The 21,106-nt window shown below is 41.7% G+C and overlaps 1 protein-coding gene across 3 annotated transcripts in view; it reads left to right on the forward strand.

Annotated features, from left to right (window-relative positions):
* Positions 1-21,106, forward strand: part of LOC134539148 (rho guanine nucleotide exchange factor 11-like) — a 517,952-nt gene that overhangs the window by 275,957 nt on the left and 220,889 nt on the right. For all 3 annotated transcript variants that reach the window (XM_063380904.1, XM_063380905.1, XM_063380906.1), the window contains one exon: positions 13,047-13,164. In XM_063380904.1, the coding sequence (XP_063236974.1) occupies positions 13,047-13,164 (118 nt within the window). The remainder of the gene's footprint in view (positions 1-13,046; positions 13,165-21,106) is intronic.

Genomic DNA, 21,106 nt, shown 5'->3' on the forward strand with positions numbered 1-21,106 from the left:
TAGTTGTAAAGGACCGAGGACGCTTCTGTGCACGATTGTCTGTTCCGTGCCGGCGCGCCGCTATGTGTGTCGGCAAGGTTTGCTTCCGGTGACGTCGTCCCAGCGGCCTTTTCCTCCCTGCTCCCCCCCCCCCCCCCTTGCTCCGACAAGGTGCAGTAGTTCCTGGCAGTGTGACTCGTGCGGAAACTGAAGCTGTCCGGCTCGGGAAGCCTTTTTTTTCACACCCGAAAGAGCCAAAACCCGAAGTGCCCCGAAGATCATGCTAGCTTTTTTTTTTCCCCGTATCTTTAACGTAGCTATCCTAACCAAATTAACCGCCCACGATGTTTTAAAGTATTTATAATGTAGCTAACCTAACCTAATTGACCATTAGTAGAGACCTGCAAAATTCGCGGATTCATTCGGTGATAGGCTAGAATTCTTCAAACACACATGCCTCTTAGATAATTTTGCTATTGGCTTACTGTTCATCTGGACGAATCTCAGCCAGTTATAAACCCTCAACCAAAGAAGGTTCGAATCACAGACAAAACCAGCTGAGACGACTTACAAGTCGGCAGCCAATGAACTTGCGGCGTTATTTGCCCGAGTGTACAGGGGTATGTGCAATCTAGCCTGAAGGCCATCGAAACCGCGAATTTTGCTAGCCTCTAACCATTAGTATCCTTTTATCAACACATTTACAATGAACCAAAAAAAAAACCGAAGATGCACGATCGGGCGTTTGGCTGACATGAGAACTGCTCAAAGATATCCGAGCGGTCTCGAGTTCACGGAAAACCAATTCGAGAACACGCTGATAGCGGAAGGGGTGGTTCTGTTCCCGTGTTTCGTTTTTTTGAGCTGTATATATTTTAGAAGAGTGAAAATGGCCAAAACGCGTGTTTGCAGGGAAAAATAAAAATTTCTTTATCATAATTTATCCGCCATGTAATGTTATGCGTGTCAGTCCACACCCTTGCGCCTTAGAGGCGAAACGGCGCTAGAAGCACCAGCGAGCGTCGCACTTATCACCCTGCTTCACTAGAAAAATACACCCATGTCTAGGTGGCTTGTTTGTGGATTGTGTTGTACATGATTAGATAAAAAAAAAATTCTTTTAATTGTATCAGGAATGTCCAGTACGTGTCTAGCGGTAAGGGATTAAAACAATCAAGTAAAGAAGGTATGTATATATGCTTCGAATGTTAGTTTGCCGTGAACTGCTCGGTGCATGCACAGAGTTCGGACTCCCGTTTAATCTAGGCCCGCCACCTTTATGGATTTTGTTCAATATTTTTGGTAGACTTGTTTTAATGTGACGAATTTTAAGTAGGTAGTGGGTTGACTTGTCTGGCAACTTAACTGCACGCAAGTTTACAAAAAAAAAAAAAAGCACTGAAACGTGAGAAAAGGCAAAACTTGTAAAGTTCTGCATCTTAAGTTGTTTTCTGTCGCGTCGCGCTGCTGTGTCTGAGTCAGGGTGTCCACAAGGGTAAAAATATTTCTTACCAACTTAGGCGAGAAAAAAAGTACTAGATTTGAAAAACAAAAAGTACTAAATTATAATTTGTTACGATTTTAACAATTTAGTAAGTTATTATGACATTGCAATGCTCTAACTTAAATATATCACACCTAAACACACACATACATTCCATAGTTTTTAAAAATTAATTGCGCTTAATAATAAAACATATTGGAGTTACTGTAATGATATTATATTATAGAAAATAGTACCAGATATGTACTAGACCACTAAAAAAACTTATATAAAAGTACTAGATCTAGTACGAAAGAACTAACTGTGGACACCCTGTGTCTTGCCGTTGCCGGCGGCGCCTGGGCGAGAGTAACCGGGCGGTGACGTCACGGCCGCTGGGGGGGAGGGGGGGGAGTGGTTGAAACCAGCTGTGCGCCTCTGGAGGGCGGCTGCAGCGGTGTTTGCTCTGTCGGCGCGACGGTCGACCCTGTGACTGCTCAGCGCCTGTTGTGCGCCAGTTACAGCCCAGTTACAGCCCAGCTGTTGGAAAACATCTAGTGCTTCCCATGGGCGTCGCCAGCCGATGGCCTTGGGGAGGGGTAGGGAGGGGCAAGTTGTGGGAAAAGTATGTTTTTTTTTTGCATTTGGCTACATTTTTTTTAATCTCTAGGGCTCTAGGAGGGGGCAACTATCCCCCCTACCCACTACCCCTCCCCCTGGCGACGCCTTTGGTGCTACCACATTACGCGGTTAAGACGGCCAGAAATATTCGAATCTTGGAGCCAGGGGTGTGCATGTGTGTGTGTGTGTGTGTTTGTCTCTCTCTATCTCTATGTCTGTCTGTGTGTCTGTCTCTCTCTATGCCTGTTTGTCTCTCTATATGCCTGTTTGTCTCTCTCTATGCCTGTCTGTCTCTCTATGTCTGTCTGTCTCTCTCTCTCTCTCTCTCTCTAGGTCAAGGTTTTACTTCTACTTTTTTTTCTGTCACAGACAGGGACATGTATTTTTCGCAACAAAACAAAATATATTATGTGTGAGAGTAGATATATATACACGCAGCTTTACTTGGCGTAATTCATAACTAACTTTAATTTTGCGTGCAAATAAGTAAGAGAAATAATATAATGACTGGACTCGAGTGATATTATAAATGCGTTTTGTAAAGTATATATTTAATCTAATAATTTTTATATATACCAGTATTCATTATAAATCACCAAATTATATAATTTAAAAGCACGTAATTTTTTTGTATGTATCTTTTTTTTCAGCCCGTGAAAATTTCGTTTTATGCGCACGCATCGTGAAAATACACTTATAATTTTTTTCATAACGCTCCTAAAAAGTATAACTTCAAAAATCTGATTGCTAATTGGACTGCAATAAGGTATGCCCGCGCTAGTGATTGTTCCCTTGTGATGGCGGTCGTCTGCAATAGAAGCCACTGCCCTGTTTGGCCGGGCCATTCAGGACTCGTTTGATTCCGCACTGGATGGCTGTGATTGGAGTTCTGACTTGTGCCTGAAATAGACCCAGCCAACCATGAAACACAGGCAATGTTCCAAAGTTTTAACATACAGCTGGCCTGGAAATTTTTTTTTTGCTAAAATTTAAATGCCCTCCACTTAAAGGGATTTGAACGTTATGACTTATTTTATAAAAATCCGGTGTTATCTTATAAAAAAATGCATTAATTTTACTACTACCAAGACCACAATAGCATGCTCTTCCTGTCAGCAGACTGTTGACTTTATCACATTTTGTCCAAATTTGGACATAATGCGCTTTTTCCCAGGTGCCTAGAATAATGGAAAAAAAAATCATTGCTCTTTTTTAATTAGCAGAAGTAATATTAAGTGTTGTTTTAAGTCATTGTAAAATGTGCTGTTAATAGTAACAGATGCACGTCTGTCTTGTGTTAATTTATTTGTGAGTAGATATCATTTTTCTAAAGTTTATATTTTAAGGATTCATATTCATGAGTACAGACTTCATTTTTCACCTTGCCCAAGAAGCGTTTATTTACCAAACGTTTTATACGTGTATTCTGAGAATAACCCTGCCCGTTTAAATATATTACCCCCCCCCCCCTTTTTTTTTTACGTATTTTGTACCGCATATTAAAAATGTTTCTGTACGAATACAACTTGAGCGACCAAAGCTCTCCTGGATATCATTTCAACGAATGTAATTGCGATTAGGCATGTGTTATAAACTATGCAACTCCCTCGACATTTACCTGAAACAAACGAAGCATCAACTTGGACATGAAATAACATTGTATGCTAAGTGTCTTGCGCGCCTGCGGCCTAGAATTAGGAACGGTCGACAATTTTCAGTGTTTTTTTGTTTGCTGGAATTTCCGTCGCCATCGTATAACCCACACTCTTGTGTGTGATTATCGTTCCGTGTCTGACTCTTTTGTGCTTTGTTTGTCAGTACAGTAGTGTCGATATCCGAAACTTCTCGGCAAGTGTTCCAAATATTCAAAACCTGGAAAAATCGGAGATGTTTCTCTGGTAAGATTTTGTTGACAGTTACCACGAAATATCTGTAGCTGTAAAGTAAAGTTTTTTCTGTAAGTTACGATGCATTAGTTTGGCGACATTTTTTTTCCAGCACCCAGTTTATTTGGGACACTTCTTGATCTTACTTTTTTTTTTTCTTAAAATACTGTTGTGATTTTCTTTTCTTTCCGTAATGAAAATTGTGATTGGCAACCTCGATGGCGAAATAAATTGTAAATAATATTAAACAGTAAAAAAAGTATAAGTTAAGATACAAACATTGTATGAAAGACATGTAAGAAATTACAAGAATCTTTACCGAGCGTTACTCTAAAAAAAAACGTTTTAGCTATGTTAGTTCTCTTTTAAAAAAAATGAGGTGTGGCTGTGTCATGGACACGGCCGTGTGTTGTACGTGAATACGTGTACGTAACAGGTAATATTTTCTATACAAAATATGCAACAGCATATATATTCACTGTAACTATTTTGCACTAATATTATAGACACGCAATCGTTAGATTTTGACGAGAGCTGACGATTAAAACTCAAACGAACGTCGTAGCTTCTCAGAGTCAAAAGTTATACTAAATGGAAATCTTAAAACGCAGAAAAATGACCTCAAAATGGCGGCGCTCCCCCCCCTCCACCGCGCGCGATGCGTCACAGTCCTCACTTAGCGTAACGAATTCTTTGATCCTTCAGCTACCCAGTGGTGTAATTAAATTTTGGATGGAGAGGATAGATATGTAGCTGCAACACCAAACTGTATCCCCCAGATTTTGTTATCATTCATATTTTGTATCGCCTCCCACTATGAAAGCTATTTTAAAGACGTATTCACGTCAAAAACCCATCCGCCCTCAGCGATTTCTTAGATGTTTTTCGCAAACTGGGGTGTTGAGAAGTAATGTAATATGTGAAATAAAGTGAAACTATTTGAAACTGAATCAAAAGAAACCAATTGAAATGAAATAAATCGATTGAATTGAAACGAATTTCAATGAAACAAATGTTTGAATTGTAACAAAATAAATCAAAGAAAAAAAATTAATGTATTGAAATGTTACCTAACTTCTCATATTAAAGTAAAATGATCGAAATAATCCAAAACGAAAGAAATGGTGATGAAATACAACCAATCTGTAACGAAATGAATTGAAAGCTAACTAATGTATCAAAGTAAATGATTGCTAACAATATAAATGAACAAAAATGTACCCAAAAAAAAAAGGGGGGGTTGTCTTTGAAGTCGGTTTACGGACGATAATTTTACGTGATGACGTCATAAGAAAACATTGATGAAAAATTGCATACTTTTTTTAATTTTCAAATATTATTTACAGTTTTTTTGCAAAATTTAATTTAAATAATTTGTTGAAATATAATCACGAACAATTAGTTAAGAAGCCCGCCTTGACCTGTTCGATATCATAGAAGATTTTCTCGCACGGTGGTTTGCCGGTTCTCGCACGCTCGGCTCAGTGCGGAACGTGACAATTGTTTCGTGCGTGCAGCCGGCGTTCATCGATTTATAAGACGTCATCGCGTCAGTGAAGAGAAACGAATGATATTCAGTGAAGCTGCATGAAATGTCGCGAAGCTGGGCATACCGGGAAGGTGTAGGGGACTCTAGGTCTGGACGCACCTCGAGTCGAGTGTCGAGGGATTGGCGGAGCTGGGCCGGAACCAGGGGAACCAAGGGGATCCACGTGAGGTCCGTATCCGCGGACCGCAGCTATACTTAGCCCAGCCCCGCGCGCTTGCGTGCGCGTGCGTGGGTCTCCGCTCCCTCCACTCCCTCCCTCTTCGATGGGGAGTTATTCCTCCCCCGCTGTTGTCCAGGGACCAGCCGAGTGCTGGAACACCGCCCCTCTTCTTTCCCCGCGTCTTTCTCCCCCAAGCTCAACACCTGCAGGGGTAACCAACCCCTGAATAATCATGTGTACATCAGACTGCAATGTGTTTAGGTCACGTATCACAGTTCGGCCGAGAGAAAAAAAAAAGGTTTTTTTTTTTCATACATTTCTCTTATTTTACCATTTTCGCGCAGTAGTTAACATTCAGACACAAACACCACCCCCCCCCCCCTCTTCAGTATTGTAAAAAAGGGGGGGGGGGTTCTACTACCCATTATAATATAATAATAGCATTATTTTACCATGTACTGTGTTGGAATAACTACAGACTGCATAAATCAAAATGATCATGACCAGGGGCGCAACAACAGGGAGGGGGGAAGGGTATTTTGCCACCTCCCCCCCCCCTCCTGAAACCTTGAAGTTGGGGGCAAACGTGGGGCAAAGAAAGTACTGTGAAATCAATTTTTAGATAATAAAACTGCTTAAATAGCACCATTTTCCACCTTGAAATACAAATATTCCCGGGGGAGGATCCCCGGACCCCTCGCTACAATAGGGGGGGGGGGGATCGATGATTCTTTATAAAAAGGTATATTGCCCCCCCCCTCTCACCTTTTGGAAATTTAGTTGTTGTGCCCCTGATCATGACTGCGTTCTATACTAATCTATAGTTTCTTTCATGTGTTTCCAAAAAATATATCATTTGAAGTATAAAGCCAGTCTTTGACATCTGACTCAGACCTGAAGGGCCGAGCGTGGTGTGGAACTTTCCATGCCCCCCTGCCCATCTCTTCTTCCCCGCCATTTAAGCTGTCTGCATAATGCTTGCATTTTTTTTTTTTTACCTGGGCCCAACTTACCATAGTTTCAATACAGCTTTGGTAGGGGCAGGCATTATTCGCGAAAAGATCTGAACACTTGTTAGACTGCAACACGGCCTACCCGCACCAGCGGTTTCTTCCTTGTAATTGGCGGCCGTCTGCAGAGAGAAGTCGTTGCCTTGTTTCACCGAGCCACTCAGGACGCGTTTGCTTCCGCACTGAATCACTGTGATTGGTGTTGTTACAATCGACGTGTACCTGGGAGAAACTCACCCAATCATGAAACACAGACTGTGCTATAGTGTTTTAACTTTCATCGAGTCTCGAAATCTTTTTGCGAAATCTGCATGCCCCTAAGCATGGGTAATCCCAGCATGACCAGGCGTACAGGCTTCAGCCCTCAGAGGCACCTGGGTCCCTCCCTACTGCGAAATACACTTAGAATTTTAGTTATGTTAAAGGAAAAAAAAAAAAGAAAATAAATTGTGTTTTAAAGCTGTAGCATCGTCTGTGTTACATGATTGATTTGAGTTTTCTCTGAGGTAAATGTCTGCTGACGACACACGAATCGCAGCCATTCAGTGCGGAAGAAAACGCGTCCGTCAACGAATTTTCACGAAATGGAGCAACGAGCTGTAGTTCTAAGAAAATTTGTAACTGATCATACCCTTTGAAAGAGGTTTAATTCCGGGGGGAAAAAATGCTTTCCTTGAATTATGAGTTAGATACACCCATGTAGACAAATTTGTTTTTAAAGCCGAAGTACAAAAACTAAAGTTCACAATTTTCCATGTTTGTATTGCTTATTTTTATTGATGTTGGGTGTTTGCAGAATTCTTTTCTGGCGATGGATTGCGATTGCAATATTAAATGATCCGTTTGAAGCAATTTCGATGTGCGGACAGAGTTATGTTACTATGTTAATTTTTTTCTCTGCGTTATTTGTGATAACTAGGAACATGTGCTGCTGTTCGCGAAAATATTTCAAAAACTGGCTTGAGTTAAAACACTTTAGCATCGTCTGTATTTCGTGGTTGGCTGGGTTTTATTTCAGGTACATACGCACACAGGTATCACGTCAATCTTAGCCACACATAAATGAGAAAGAAACACAAAAAAAAAAAGGATGTGGGGGAGGGAGGCAGTTGAGTTTCAAAATATTTTTAATGCATGTATTTACTCTGATAGGACGAAAATGACAAGTAGTTTGATAAAAGAATTCGTTGGAGACCTTACAAGTTAGGCGATACGTGCAGATCTCATTTACAGCTATGGCATTGTGAAACGTTTAGTCATATCTTTGAATATATATACTGTATAGAAGTCGCCAGCCCAGGTTAAAATTTCTAATACGGTTTTGAGGTAGTTGGTTAATTCACCGCCGCAATCGCCACCATCTCTAGGGCATCGACTTGTGGTGGTCCCTAGCGGACAAGTCTCGAACTCTTCAAACACCCCTTCCCCCTCCCGTTGAACGACGTTGAGCTGCAGTGAATGATGGGTGAGGGGAGCGGGGAATGACAGCGGGCGACAGCGCTGCGCTCTAACGTGTAAATAACAACTAAGACGATACAGGGCGTTACGGCAGCGCACTGCAGCGGTGAAGTTCCCAAGCTGCTCATCATAAGCTTCTGAAAAACGTAGAGTAAATCCTATCCACTCGCGACTTCTATACAGTATATATATTCAAAGGTCATATACATGTATATTTTTTTTTAATCGTGGGTTTTGAAAAGTTGTACATGGGGAGGGAGGCCAAAATAATTTTTTTTTTTGCCCCTGGGTCCTTCTGGTTTCTCTCGACGGCCCTGCAAGAGCGTGTAGATAGTGAAATACGTGATGAACGCGCGGATTGCGAACTGCAGCTGCCCGGCCGAGCAACGGGCAGCATTCATTTCACAGACGAGAGAGCCAAACGTACGATCGTGAATCTTCGGTTTTTTTTTTTTTTTTTTGGTTCATTGTAAATAAATATGGCGGTGTTGATAAAAGGATACTAATAATGGTCAATTAGGTTAGGTTAGCTACATGATAAATACGTTAAAACATTGTGGACTGTTGATTTGGTTAGGATTTGTTTTGTTTTTCTTTCTAACGTAACTAAAACTAAGTGTATTTTGGAGGGGTCCGGGTTAGGGAGGGACCTAGGTGCGTCTCAGGCCGAAGCCTATCACGCCTTAGTCATGCTGGGATTAGCCATGCAAGGAGAGGGTCGCATGCATTATGTGCTAGGAGGGGGATTGGCCAGCCATGGCAGCGATTGGCGCCATTACTAACTCCCCACACTCTTAAATCTAGACTTATAACTAGAGATAGGTTGGGCCCAGGTAAAACCTGCATAGACACAGGGAAAACCCTGGGCGCATTCATGCGGGATGCAAATGGGCATGCATTACGTGTAGGAATTTACAGGAGACAAGAGGATGGTCTGGATGAAGTGTTGGACAGAGTAGAAAAGAGTCTACCATGCGGGATAGCTACATCAAAGATACGGGAAAGAACTTCGGGGAACTTCGGGTTTTGGCTCTCTCCGTCTGCGAAAAGTTAAGGCTGCCCCGCCGAGCAACGGGGCGGAATTCTGTTGGCCAATCGGAGAGGCCGCAGGTGGCAGACCCGGCGCGAGGCGATCGGGTATTCACGGGCCGTGTCGGCCGCGTGGCCCTCGGCCTGCCCGTAGTTGGGCCCCGCGCGAGCCTTCTGCCCCCGCCGGCGAGGTCGTCGTCTTCCGCTTCCTGTGACCTCGCAAGGTCGCCCGTGCCGATATCCCCCCGTCGCCATTACTGCCTCAAGCGCAGTAGCGGCCCTGGACTGTGCGTTCACAGGTGCCCCCCTTCTCCCCTTGGCTTTACTGCCTCGGCGCAGTTGCGGCCCTGGACTGTGCGTTCACAGGTGCCCCCCCTCCCCTCGTCCTTACTGCCTCGGCGCAGTTGCGGCCCTGGACTGTGCGTTCACAGTTGCGTGACGGGGACGCACCACAACGCCGAACGTACAATAACGCCGAATGCCAAATTGACCACAACGCCGACACGCTAGAAAAACTTCTGTGTACCACAACGCCGAAATACACTTAACGCCGAAAAATGTCATTGCAGGACTGCCACAAAGGTTAGGTTAGGTTAGACTAGGCTAGGTTAAGTTATGTTATATTACGCTATGTAAGGTTAGGTTTGATTGTGGTATTTCGGCGTTAAGGTACATTTAAGAAACACACACAAATTCATTCAGTTGTTATTTCGGCGTTGTGGTAACGACCCGTGCATGACCAAACCCCCCCCCCCCCCCCATTTCTGTCTCAGCACAGTTGCGACCCTGGACTGGGCGTTCACAGGTGCGTGACATTTTGGAAGACTTGGTCTCACCCTAGGAGAAGGAGGTGTTGGAAACTTCGGAATATCCTTTGGACCTTCTCCCGGAAATTTTTTTTAAAATACACTCTCTCGAACAACAAGCAAATATAAAACTTCAATCTGCTAATTTATATTTTAAACGTTGATATTATTTCCTAAAAAAAATATCCTTGTCGATTAGTTCTACAAATTCTTACTATCAAATTCTGGTTAAATCGCGTCATTAAGGGAGGCAATAAAAATTTTTTGAAAGTTGTTTTTACAATACGATATTGTGAAGTTAAAGGGGTATTGATTGATCACGGCTTTAAATGGTAGATGCTCATAACAATTAAATTTTTCTATTCCCGTTTTTGGTTTAGATTTTTAACAGAACAAAAGAAAGAACAATTAGGGTAAGTCATAATGAAACGGGCCGGCGAAGGGGCCCCGATAGTCGCCGCCCTGGGTTCATACGTCAGCTGCCTGTAAAAAAAATAGATGGGTGCTGCCGCGAATATTCCTTTTTACTAACGCCGGGCTCCGGCTGGGTAGCCTCGGTTCTGGTAATATTCACAGCGGGAGAAGGCGACTAGGCAAGTCCTGCAAGGGGAAGCCTTCTTTTTCACAGACAAGAGAGCCAAACGCCCGATCGTGCATCTTCGGTTTTTTTTTTTTTGTTCATTGTAAATAAATATGGCGGTGTTTATAAAAGGATACTAAAGGTCAATTAGGTTAGGTTAGCTACATTATAAATACTTTAAAACATTGTGGACGGTTGATTTGGTTAGGATATACATTAAAGATACGGGGGAAAAAGCGAGCATGAACTTCGGGGAACTTCGGGTTATGGCTCTCTCGTCTGTGAAAAGAAGTCTTCCCGTCCTGCAAGCGGGTAGACCGACTGATTCGCCGGCAGCCAAGGCCTGGCTCGATGGCCGAGAGCACATGTGCACTCGAAGGTGGGCGGACGAGCCAGTAGATAGGCTCGAAAATGCGGACGAACGAAGTTCCAGGCAAACCCGACGACGCGCCATCATCTTCATCTCCCTTATTCCGGTCGACAGCAGTTTACTTTCGTGCCAGAGAAGGTGGGGGGGGGGGGGAGGGTGGTTAAGGATTTTCGGACCCTCTTTGACCACCAAAAATCCGAAGTTCACCGCTGTCTTCCCTTCACAGTTCCGTTGCGCTGTTCAGTTCCGTTGCGCGCGCAGGCATTCCCGCAGTTCCGTTACACTTCGCATCTTGTGCGCCTCGAGATCCCCTGCCGCGGTGCCTTCGCCGTCGAAACTGCTTCCACCTGATGGCCGCCGACAGCCGTGGTAGCGACTGCACCAGCGAGGTCGCTGATCTCGTTGGGATCCTGTGTCCGACACCCGCTGGACGTGGTGGGTAGCAGACGGCGCTGCCGAGTCTCCCTCGGTCAGATCTCAAACTCACCTCCGCTGACCCAGAAGGTCGCAGGACACATCCCGGCCCGCAGATATGCGTGCGCCCCGAGAGACGACAGCCGACCACGTGGCGTGTCTCGGTTCCTGTCTCTCTTTCTTCGACACGACAGCCTCGTGGTCCGGGTACTCTGCCGGGCGTCGAACCACTGACCTGTGACGAGTCTCCACCGACATTTCCTCCGGCAGTAATTTTTAGAATTTGTATTTTTTTAAGTATGGCATAAATGAAGGTTTGAATTATTATTTTTTCAACGGAAGACATAAACCGTTGGTGGTTTTTCTCTGGTTGTCTTCGGGAAACCACCCCCCCCCCCCCTTTTTTTTTATCATGGATGGACAACATTCGAAATATTTTTTTACAAATACATTACGTACTTTGCCTTCCAAAGGAAAGTCAAAGCAGACTTAAAACAAGTCCTTTCTCCAACGCACGCGCACACAAATCAATGGTGGTTTTTGAAATACATGAATAAATTTTCTCTTTATTTGCTTATTTAATATGTCGACGTATTATTGTAGTTTTGTGTAACATTTCTTCCCCAATATTTTTATGCAAAATATCTTTGCACACAAAACGAATCTACATTTTTATATGTGCCTCTGTCTCTAACTATACATCTATATTTCTATATATGTCACACTATAGCAGTGAACATGCTTAAAAATCTCATGTTTCGACCTATATATCGAAGTAGCTCGGCTTCTGGGACGTAGCCGCAAGGCGAGTACATCTCCGACGTTTCGGTCGTCGACACTGCAGTCGCCTTCATCAGGGTAGAGTTACCTACTGAGTAGTTAAATACACCCTAATGACGGCGACTACAATGTCGACAGAAACGTCGGTGATAATATTCGTCTTGGACGCGGCTACAACCCAGAAGCCGAGCTACTTCAGACAATTTTTTTTTTCACTTGTCACAGGTGTGACCTAGGTGTTGGAATGCAAAAGTTGTCGAAATTGCAAAGGTGAAAGAACTTTCAGGGATTTAAGAGGCCACTCCAGTGTTTCAGGGGCACTACGCAACCCGCGTTAACCTCATAAGATTCAATGCTATTTTCATTTTGCTTATGACTTATTAACTAATATAGATTTAGAAATGATGCTTGCTTGATATGTAAGACGACGATGCTCTCATCAAAGCCCCTTTCTTCAAAAATGTGCACAAATTATGGTTCAAACCTAGAAAATACACTTATGCATATTAGTAAAGATTAGTATTAAACCATAATTTATGCACGTTTTTGAAGAAAGGGGCTTTGATAAGAGCATCGCTGTCTTACATATCAAGCAAGCATCATTTCGAAATCTGTATTAGTTAACAAGTTATAAGCAAAATGAAAATAGCATTGGATCTTACGAGGTTAACGCTGGTTGCGTAGTGCTCCTGAAACACTGGAGTGGCCTCTTTGTCTGACGGGCGGACATTGACGCGCGCGCGTGTGTGTATTGGTAGCAAGAGAGGACGGGGAAGCTGTTGCTGGTTGCTGCTGGCCGCACGGGCGAGGGGCGACTGTTGACGTGTGTGTGTATTGGTAGCAAGAGACGACAGGAAAGCTGGTGCTGGGGTACTGGTTGCTGCTGGCCGCACTGTTGACGGCGGGGATGATGTGTTGCAGGCGACAGGCCGGCGGCGGGCGCGCGCGGCGACAGACGGCCCGACCCGGTGCGGGAGGGCGAGGAGAGGCCGCACGGCGACGCAGTCCGCAACAACGAGGACGACGACTACCGCGGCGAGTGAGTACCTGCCCCCCTGCTACCCTGCTACCCTGCTACCCTGCTACCCTGCTACTCTGCTACCCTGCTACCCTGCATGAGCCGGGAAGCCTGCTTTCCACAGACGAGAGAGCCGGAACGCCCGACCGTGCATCTTCGGTTTTTTTTTTTTTTTGACGTGACAACGTCTAATAAATCGATGAACGCCGGTTGCACGCGCGAAAAAGTGTCCCTTAACGCACATTGTCCCGTTACGCTGTCTCCCGTCACGCTCATTGTACGCTTGCGCCGCATTTATCTCTCTTCCACTCGATTGGAACAACCATCGATTTGACTTTTTCGAGGCACATTAAACCTTGAAACACTCCCAGTTAGTTTCCCTACTTTTCCTATGATGAAGTTAAATAGCAAACATGTATAAAAGTTATATTTAAAATAATCTCTTCGTTAAAGTAATAAACATATTTGAATTAATGAGTGCATATAAAAGTAAATTTATCAATTAAATTGTAGATTTCATTTCACTCCTTCTTTGTATCCATACAAAATAGTGATATTTCAATAAAAATGATTCATTTTTATTCATAAAAGTATGCAATCATTTCATCAATGTTTTGTTATGACGTTGTCACGTTAAACTATCGTCCGTAAACCGACTTTACAGACAACCAATTTTTTCATTGTAAATGTGTTGATAAAAGGATACTAATGGTCAATTAAGTTAGGTTAGCTACATTATAATTACTCTAAAACATTGTGGACGGTTGATTTGGTTAGGATAGATAGCTACATTAAAGATGCGGAAGAAAAAAAAAGCGAGCATGAACTTCGGGGAACTTCGGGTTTTGGCTCTCTCGTCTGTTTAATTATGGCTTCCCTTCCCCTAACCAGTGTTCAATTTTCTGGCCAATTTCCCAGGAGAATTGTTGTTGTAGTAACAAGCTCTGTCGCAGCGATCGCTTCAATCGGCCGGGTGTCGGCTCTGTGCGCCCCTAGCGGTCTTTGGCTAGGTAACCACCCTTCGGCTGCTGGTTCAAATATATCCCATCCCGCAGCTGTTAGCCACCGTCAGGTGACCTTGAAGCTAGAAGCTCTGTATTATCTCTGCCACTGCATATTCAAAAGCTGAAGGCCGATTGGTACTTGTTTTAAGATTTATAAATGTATTTTTAAAAGACGGCTTAAAGTCTGGTCAGAGTAATTTTCAGGCATTAAACAACCGGTACCTACACTACCTTGAAAGAATTAAAAAAAAAGGACTTGAATTACACCTTCGTCTTCATTTCACCGCCATATAACGTTAGGTTCACCATTTGAATTCCACAGTTGTCCTATATGAACGACGAGAAGACCACCTGGCGCTTAGAGGCGATACTGCTCTAGAAATACCAGCGAGCGTCGCGCTTATCCCGCCTCACTAGCACAGTAACACCTCTGAATAGGCGGACCCCTCAGGTCACCAGTTTGATTATTTCGTTTAAAAAGGCACTAATACATATATATATTATTAATTACGTGTAACACACGTGTCAAATTATTATTAAATAAATTACAGTAGCACGTGTGCAAACCTGCGTTATAAATATAGACTACTTTTTTTTTTATTATTCCTGTCGTCTGTGTGTGAGGCATGTCGGACTATAGTGTGGAGGAAATAACAATTTTTAGCTCACTAAGTGTTACAATAACCCTTCCAAAATAGCAACTCTGTAACTTGCGTCTTTGCTTTTTTTTTTTTTTTTTAAGTTAAAACTTCTTTGGGAAGGTTTGGGTAGGGAGTAAATATTCATGTAAGTCGTCATCTATATGGTCACGTGACGTGTTAACGATAACACTATATCTGTTCCTGTTAGTATAACTGATAGCGCTTTTAAATCTTAAGTATACGATTACTGTGCACTATAAATTGAGTATAAAAAATATTAATATTATTATATAGATATATAGTTTGAATAACGAAGAAAACGGAGTCTTTGTAGAAATATAACCTAAAAATTAATAACATATTTTTTTTTAATACCTACAATTACTATGCAATGCGTATATCATAGTAATTTAGGAGTTATTTTACTAACGTGATAAAACAAATTTGTTGTGCGATAATATTTTTTCGTAAAAATTGCGAAACTGTTTTCACTTCCGTCGGCAGTCCTCATGACTGCTTTGAAAAAATTTTTTCATACCTACAATTAATATGCAATGCGTATTTCATAGTAATTTAGGAGTTATGTGACTAACGTGACAAAACAAATTTGTTGTGTGATAATATTTTTTTTTCTTAAAAAATTGCGAAAACGTTTTCACTTCTGTCGGCAGTCCTCACGACTGCTTTGAAAAAAAAAATGTTATATGAAATACTGGAGACCAGAATCACGTGCGCTGTGTGTGAAGACCCTTCTCATCCGGCGGTGATTGGTCAGGAAGACTCGGCGCAAACACGTGATTGGTGGGTGGGAGGGAGGGAGGGAGGGAGGGAGGGACTTTCTGACCTTCACCCAGTTGCGAGCCGAACCCTGTTCTTGTGGAGGGGGGGGGGGGGAAATGGCGAAGGGAAGGAGTAACAAGGCGCTCTCTCTCTGTCGCCCGGACGAACTTGTACTCGCACAAATAAATAATGGCCGTCGGCCAGAGCTTCCCTTCCATCCAGTCAGTGCTGCCTGAGTATCAAGGCCCTGTACTGTCAGACAAACTCTCTTCCCACGCCTTCCAGTTTACTCCAGGGTCGCGGCGTCGACCGAAAAACGTCACTAGCGTGGCCATGTTTTATTGGAAAAGTTGGATGACTTGAGTGTCCGTTCAAATATTGTGCACATGGGACGGGTTCTGAAATTATTTGGACGTTGGATGCTGCTGTCGGCCATTCAAAATCGTGCCTTGCGAAAACGGGCATGACATCCGTTACCCGTCGCAACGAATCTTTAATAAGGCGAAGAACCCATAGGTAGGGACACCTGTATTTCGCGATTTCATTTCATGTCAAGGTATTCCACAAAACACTGTAGCTTTTTCTAAGAGTCGTGGCAAATTGTGAGGGTGCAGCAGTACGGTGACCACATTCTCATCGGCCCCCGTCAAGAGCGGGACGACACCTCTCACCGACCTCAGCCAATAACCACAGGAGAATAGCTACAGTATTTTGTGAAATACCTTGACACGAAATGTATTCGCAAAATACAGGTGTCCCTACCCATAGGCGATTAAAGATGTTATAAGCTTAATGTTAAAATGAATTTTGTATGCAAAAAATTTTATCAGTAAAAAATAATTAGTTTCTATAGCGTTAAAAAAAATTAACGAACATTCATTTTATTCTGTAAAAAATATTTTTTTTTTAGTTAAATGTAATAATTATAAAAAAGTAGAAAGCACCAATGGACTAACGAGTTAAATAATTCTATCCAGCACTGTGATGCATTTATTAATTTTAAAATTATATTAAAATAGAAAAGTCTTGTGATAGCTCAGATCAGAAATAAATTTTGGTTGTTGTACATGATTTTTTAACATATTTGAGGTTATTTGTCCGAACTTTTTTGATGGAGAGAATTGGAACACATTTTCCGTCCAATATAGTTCGAGACAAATATTTTCCAGTGTGACAGGGCCTTTACAGAGATATCCCGTAATTATTACTGATTTAGACGTCCAGTTACGGAACAATGTGGTGTTATTTATTATGGAAACATAGGGGTTTATTGACACGTCAGAATATCGTGTGCCTATCTTAGTATCGTTAACAGTCTTGCTAGTTTTGCTATATCTTTGAAAACTTTGTGTCTTCTTATGCGCATATTATGGCAAACCTCAAGTTTTGTTGAATAAGTATATTATTTACCAGTCTTACTTCATTAAAAACTTGCTAGAATTTACACGTCTTGCATAGGTCTTCCATTTCTCAATGTTGCCACCAAATTTTTCTTTCAGTAGTTTAGACAAGTAAGTGGTGTTTTTCTTAGAAACCTAAAATTTTATAGGGTAATTGTATAGAAAATATATCGAACGACAGATTTTTTTTGCAAAAAAACAAAAGTATCGCGAGGTTAACCGTAAAAAAAAAGTTTCCTTGTTTGAAGTCTTCTCATTTTATTATATCTAAGGTAAACAGAACGACTGGTTTGTCTTGGAGTCAGGAAGTGAACGTAATTGTTATGGGTGTTTAAGGCTTCGGTTACACAGCACTTTGAACTAGATACTCCATCGGAATATGCTTAAAGCCGAGGTCCACACAGAAAGCTATGCCATGTTCGCGATGTTCGGTTTGTTCGCTGCGCCAGGCGGCCAGACAGATCAGTCTAGTTCGCGATGTCGAAGAGACGCATGCCGTGGGTTTCGAGTGATGATTCCGACGATGATGACATTCTGCTGGCTCTCTCGGTATGAAGTTAATCTAAAAAGAAAAGAATTTTAAAAATTTTTATCATTTGTTGAAGAAGTTGCCTGTGAGGACGAAAACATTTTTTTTTATTATTATTATTTTTTTTTTCAGAATAAATACAATTCCATATTATCTTTGAAAGATTTGTGCAATGGGAGTGCATGACTTGATGTAAGCTTTTGGACATACGCCATTGCTAAGCACATGTATGTCTGTTTTAGAAAACTATTGTGTTTATTTCGTCTTTTCGTTTTGTCTTGTCTTTGTCTCGTTTCAACTGTTGTGCTGAATTTTTTTTGTTCAATATTTTTGTGTTGTCATCATTTGTGGAGGTTTTTTCGTTCGGTTAGTTCATTTTTCTTTGTTTTTCTTTGTTTGTTGACCATATTCCTGTTATGGAATATTATGCGGTGTTTATATCCTGTTGACAACAGCAATTTTTTGCTTAATTTGTGTTTTTGTAGTTTTCTTCTACAGACATACGTGTGCTTAGCAATGGCGTATGTCCAAAAGCTTGCATCAAGAAAAATACAATTCAGTTTGATAGAGCGTTCCGTTGAAATGAAATCCCCGTGGCACTGTCTTGCATTTCCTGCCGTTGTTTTGTTCATCCTGGCGACCTCGTGCTGAGGCCGTGGTAGCTCCCGGCTCGTTCTTATCGCGCGGCTTCCGTTCCGCGGCTGTTCCGAGTCTAGTGCGGTCGCGATCCTCGTCGTCAGTGTCGCGCACCGGATCGCACACAGCTACCGGTTTCACCCGCTTTGTGTGTGTGTGTATGTATACATATATACACACACACATTCATATCGCGCCTGCTCTGTTCGGCTAGGTGCCACTTCCGGAGATAATTTGCTCCCTTGTTCACATCTACGCCCTAAGCTCAATATCATGTTAGTTTTCAAAAGGCCATTAAAATTTTTTTTTTTAAAAACTTGAATAACAGTCACATGCGGAAGGTTGAAGACAAACAATTGTTAATGAATTTTCGTACTGACACCTAAAAAATACAAATTAAACTCAAAAATCACACTCAAGGAAATACAGAACTTATTATTAACATATAGCGTAAGTTGTTAACATTTATGTGCGCATGGATTGACAAAGATTTTCTATGTATCAGAAGTGGTGGCATCTAAATCTATAAATAAAAATTATAGAAATAGTAATGTAACGGGTACATGTATAATACATATATGCGAATTCAATGGGTTTTTTGTGGGGGGGGGGGGGATAATCTACGGTATTTTAGAAAAAGCTTGGCACGAAACGATATCGATGCTTCATATTCACACGAAGCACTCGTATGCTTGCAATTTTTTTTCTCGCAGTGTAATTCTAATGAAATTTTAAAAAAATATATCATTGTTTGCACATAATTAATCTCGAAGACATTTTTTTTTTGTTTTAATAATTTCTGGAATCTACCGATTAAAAGAAATAAATAGATTACAAAATCAAAATTCTCACTTTAAATGTACCCGTTACATTACAATTTCTATAATTTTTATTTATAGATTTAGATGGCACCACTTCTGATGCATAGAAAATTTTTGTCAATCCATGCGCACATAAATGTTAACAACTTACACTGTATGTTAATAATAAGTTATTTTTGTCCTTGAACGTGATTTTTTAGTTTAATCTGTATTTTTCAGTGTCAGTTCGAAAATTCATTAATAACTGTTTGTCTTCATTCTTCCGCATGTGACTTATTCTAGTTTTTAGAGAGAGAAAAAATTTTAATGGCCTTTTGAAAACTAAAATCGTATTGAGCTTAGGGCGTGGATGTGAACAATGGGAGCAAATTATCTCAGGAAGTGGCACCTAGCCGAACAGAGCAGGCGCGAATTGTTGCTAACTGCCGGACGATGTGTTCGTTGGAGGTGCTGAAGATAGGCCATTCAGTGGGCTACAGTGGCGTCACTGCTGAAAGTGAGTGACTTTTGAAGCGGAGGTGTGGAAAGCAAGGTTGGCGAAAAATCAGAATTCAGTTTACGTGTTCCTGAACACCAACAACGTAGTGAACATGCCTTTAGGTCTTCTACATCCCGAAACTTACGCTTAAAAATTTAAACGAAACATTTTTCTCTTATTCCTCCCCCCTCCCCCCCCCCTCACACACACACACACACACACACACACACACAAAATTCTATCAGTGTGGTAGTTGAACAACATCACGTATGAAAATGATTGTGTCGAATGTAGTTACATATAACTCCTGAGATTTTTATCATCGGCGAGTGGGTTTGGTTCACTTTATAAAAATCTCTTAGAATGCGTTGGGTACAAGAGGGCATTGCGAACACAAGCATGGAAATAAAACACAAGTTATTTTGATTTGGAACGTTGCAAACTGGCCCTGAATATCATGCTTTTGTAGGGTTTTTTTTTTTTTTTGTTGCAGCTAGGATTAGAAGGTTGAACCAATTGATCTCGTTTTATGTTTTCTAGGATTAATTTGACAGATCGAAAAGTGGTCGTGTTTCTGGCTCATCTTATTGTAGCAGCCGTTGCTTGTCGTCACAATTGTATTTGTAGTCGCGTAAACGATTAAAAAAAAAAAAAAAAGTTGGTCCAAGAAAACCTTTCTGAGATGGTGACCTATGAACATACACGTTTTATTTGAACAAAGATAGTCAACTGCTTTAAGAGCCCGGGCATGTTTTGTGAGAATTTGACAGTCCGTGCGATCTGTATAGCTTTATCTTGAGGAAAAGTCGTCTTGCGACAGATATTAAATTTAAAAAAAATGTGATGTGGTTCCAGCTGCTAATAATAGACTTACAAAATGTCTCAGTCTCTCTCACTCTCATACCCTTTTCCCCTTCTTTTTTCTCTATTTTATGAGCGTATCAAGCTAATAATTTTTTTTCCCCTCAAGTTTTAAAGATGCCTATTTAAATAAAAAAAAATAACTAAACGTTTCAGTCAGTTCGGTTACGCACAGTTTTGCATAGTTTACAGTAATTTGTTACTTTCGCCTTTTCTTCGTGACTACTAGATCCGTGCAGATAAACATTTCGTGTGTTGTGTTATTTGTCTGCTCGTGTTAATCTTTGGGTATTGGCTGGGGGGGGGGGGGTGTTTTTATATAACTCGGGAATTCGCTCTCTAGCAATGAGGTTATAAGTGCGTTTTTTTTTTTGTTTTTTTTTTTTCATTGCAGCGCCTATTACCTAGGCACGAGGATTTCATTCGATGGCAAAGTAGACTTGAAACACGTGTAGCCTACATCTGCAGTACTTTGATGAAGATCGACGGCTATGCCGCCGACACGCCCCCACGTGACCCCGAGCCAGTAAGGAACTGGAGCTGCATCCGAATACTAGCCTAAATCATCCACTGTAGTGGACGCGGCTATCATAGCGTTGCTTCCCCATGTAATTGGCATTAGGAATTTTAATAATCTGTGTTCATATTGCTTCATGAGTTATTAGTGTGCACGATGCTAGAGAAGTTGAGTCTCTACACTGTCAAACAATGTCGTGGGTTATGTACTCCACTTACTCAGATTGTCAGAAGAGTGAACTTGAACAATTAAAGGTGGTAAATAAAAATTCTCTCTCAATTACACAGTGTACAGAA

This window comes from Bacillus rossius, chromosome 14 (assembly GCF_032445375.1).
Source record: "Bacillus rossius redtenbacheri isolate Brsri chromosome 14, Brsri_v3, whole genome shotgun sequence".
NCBI lineage: Eukaryota > Metazoa > Arthropoda > Insecta > Phasmatodea > Bacillidae > Bacillus > Bacillus rossius.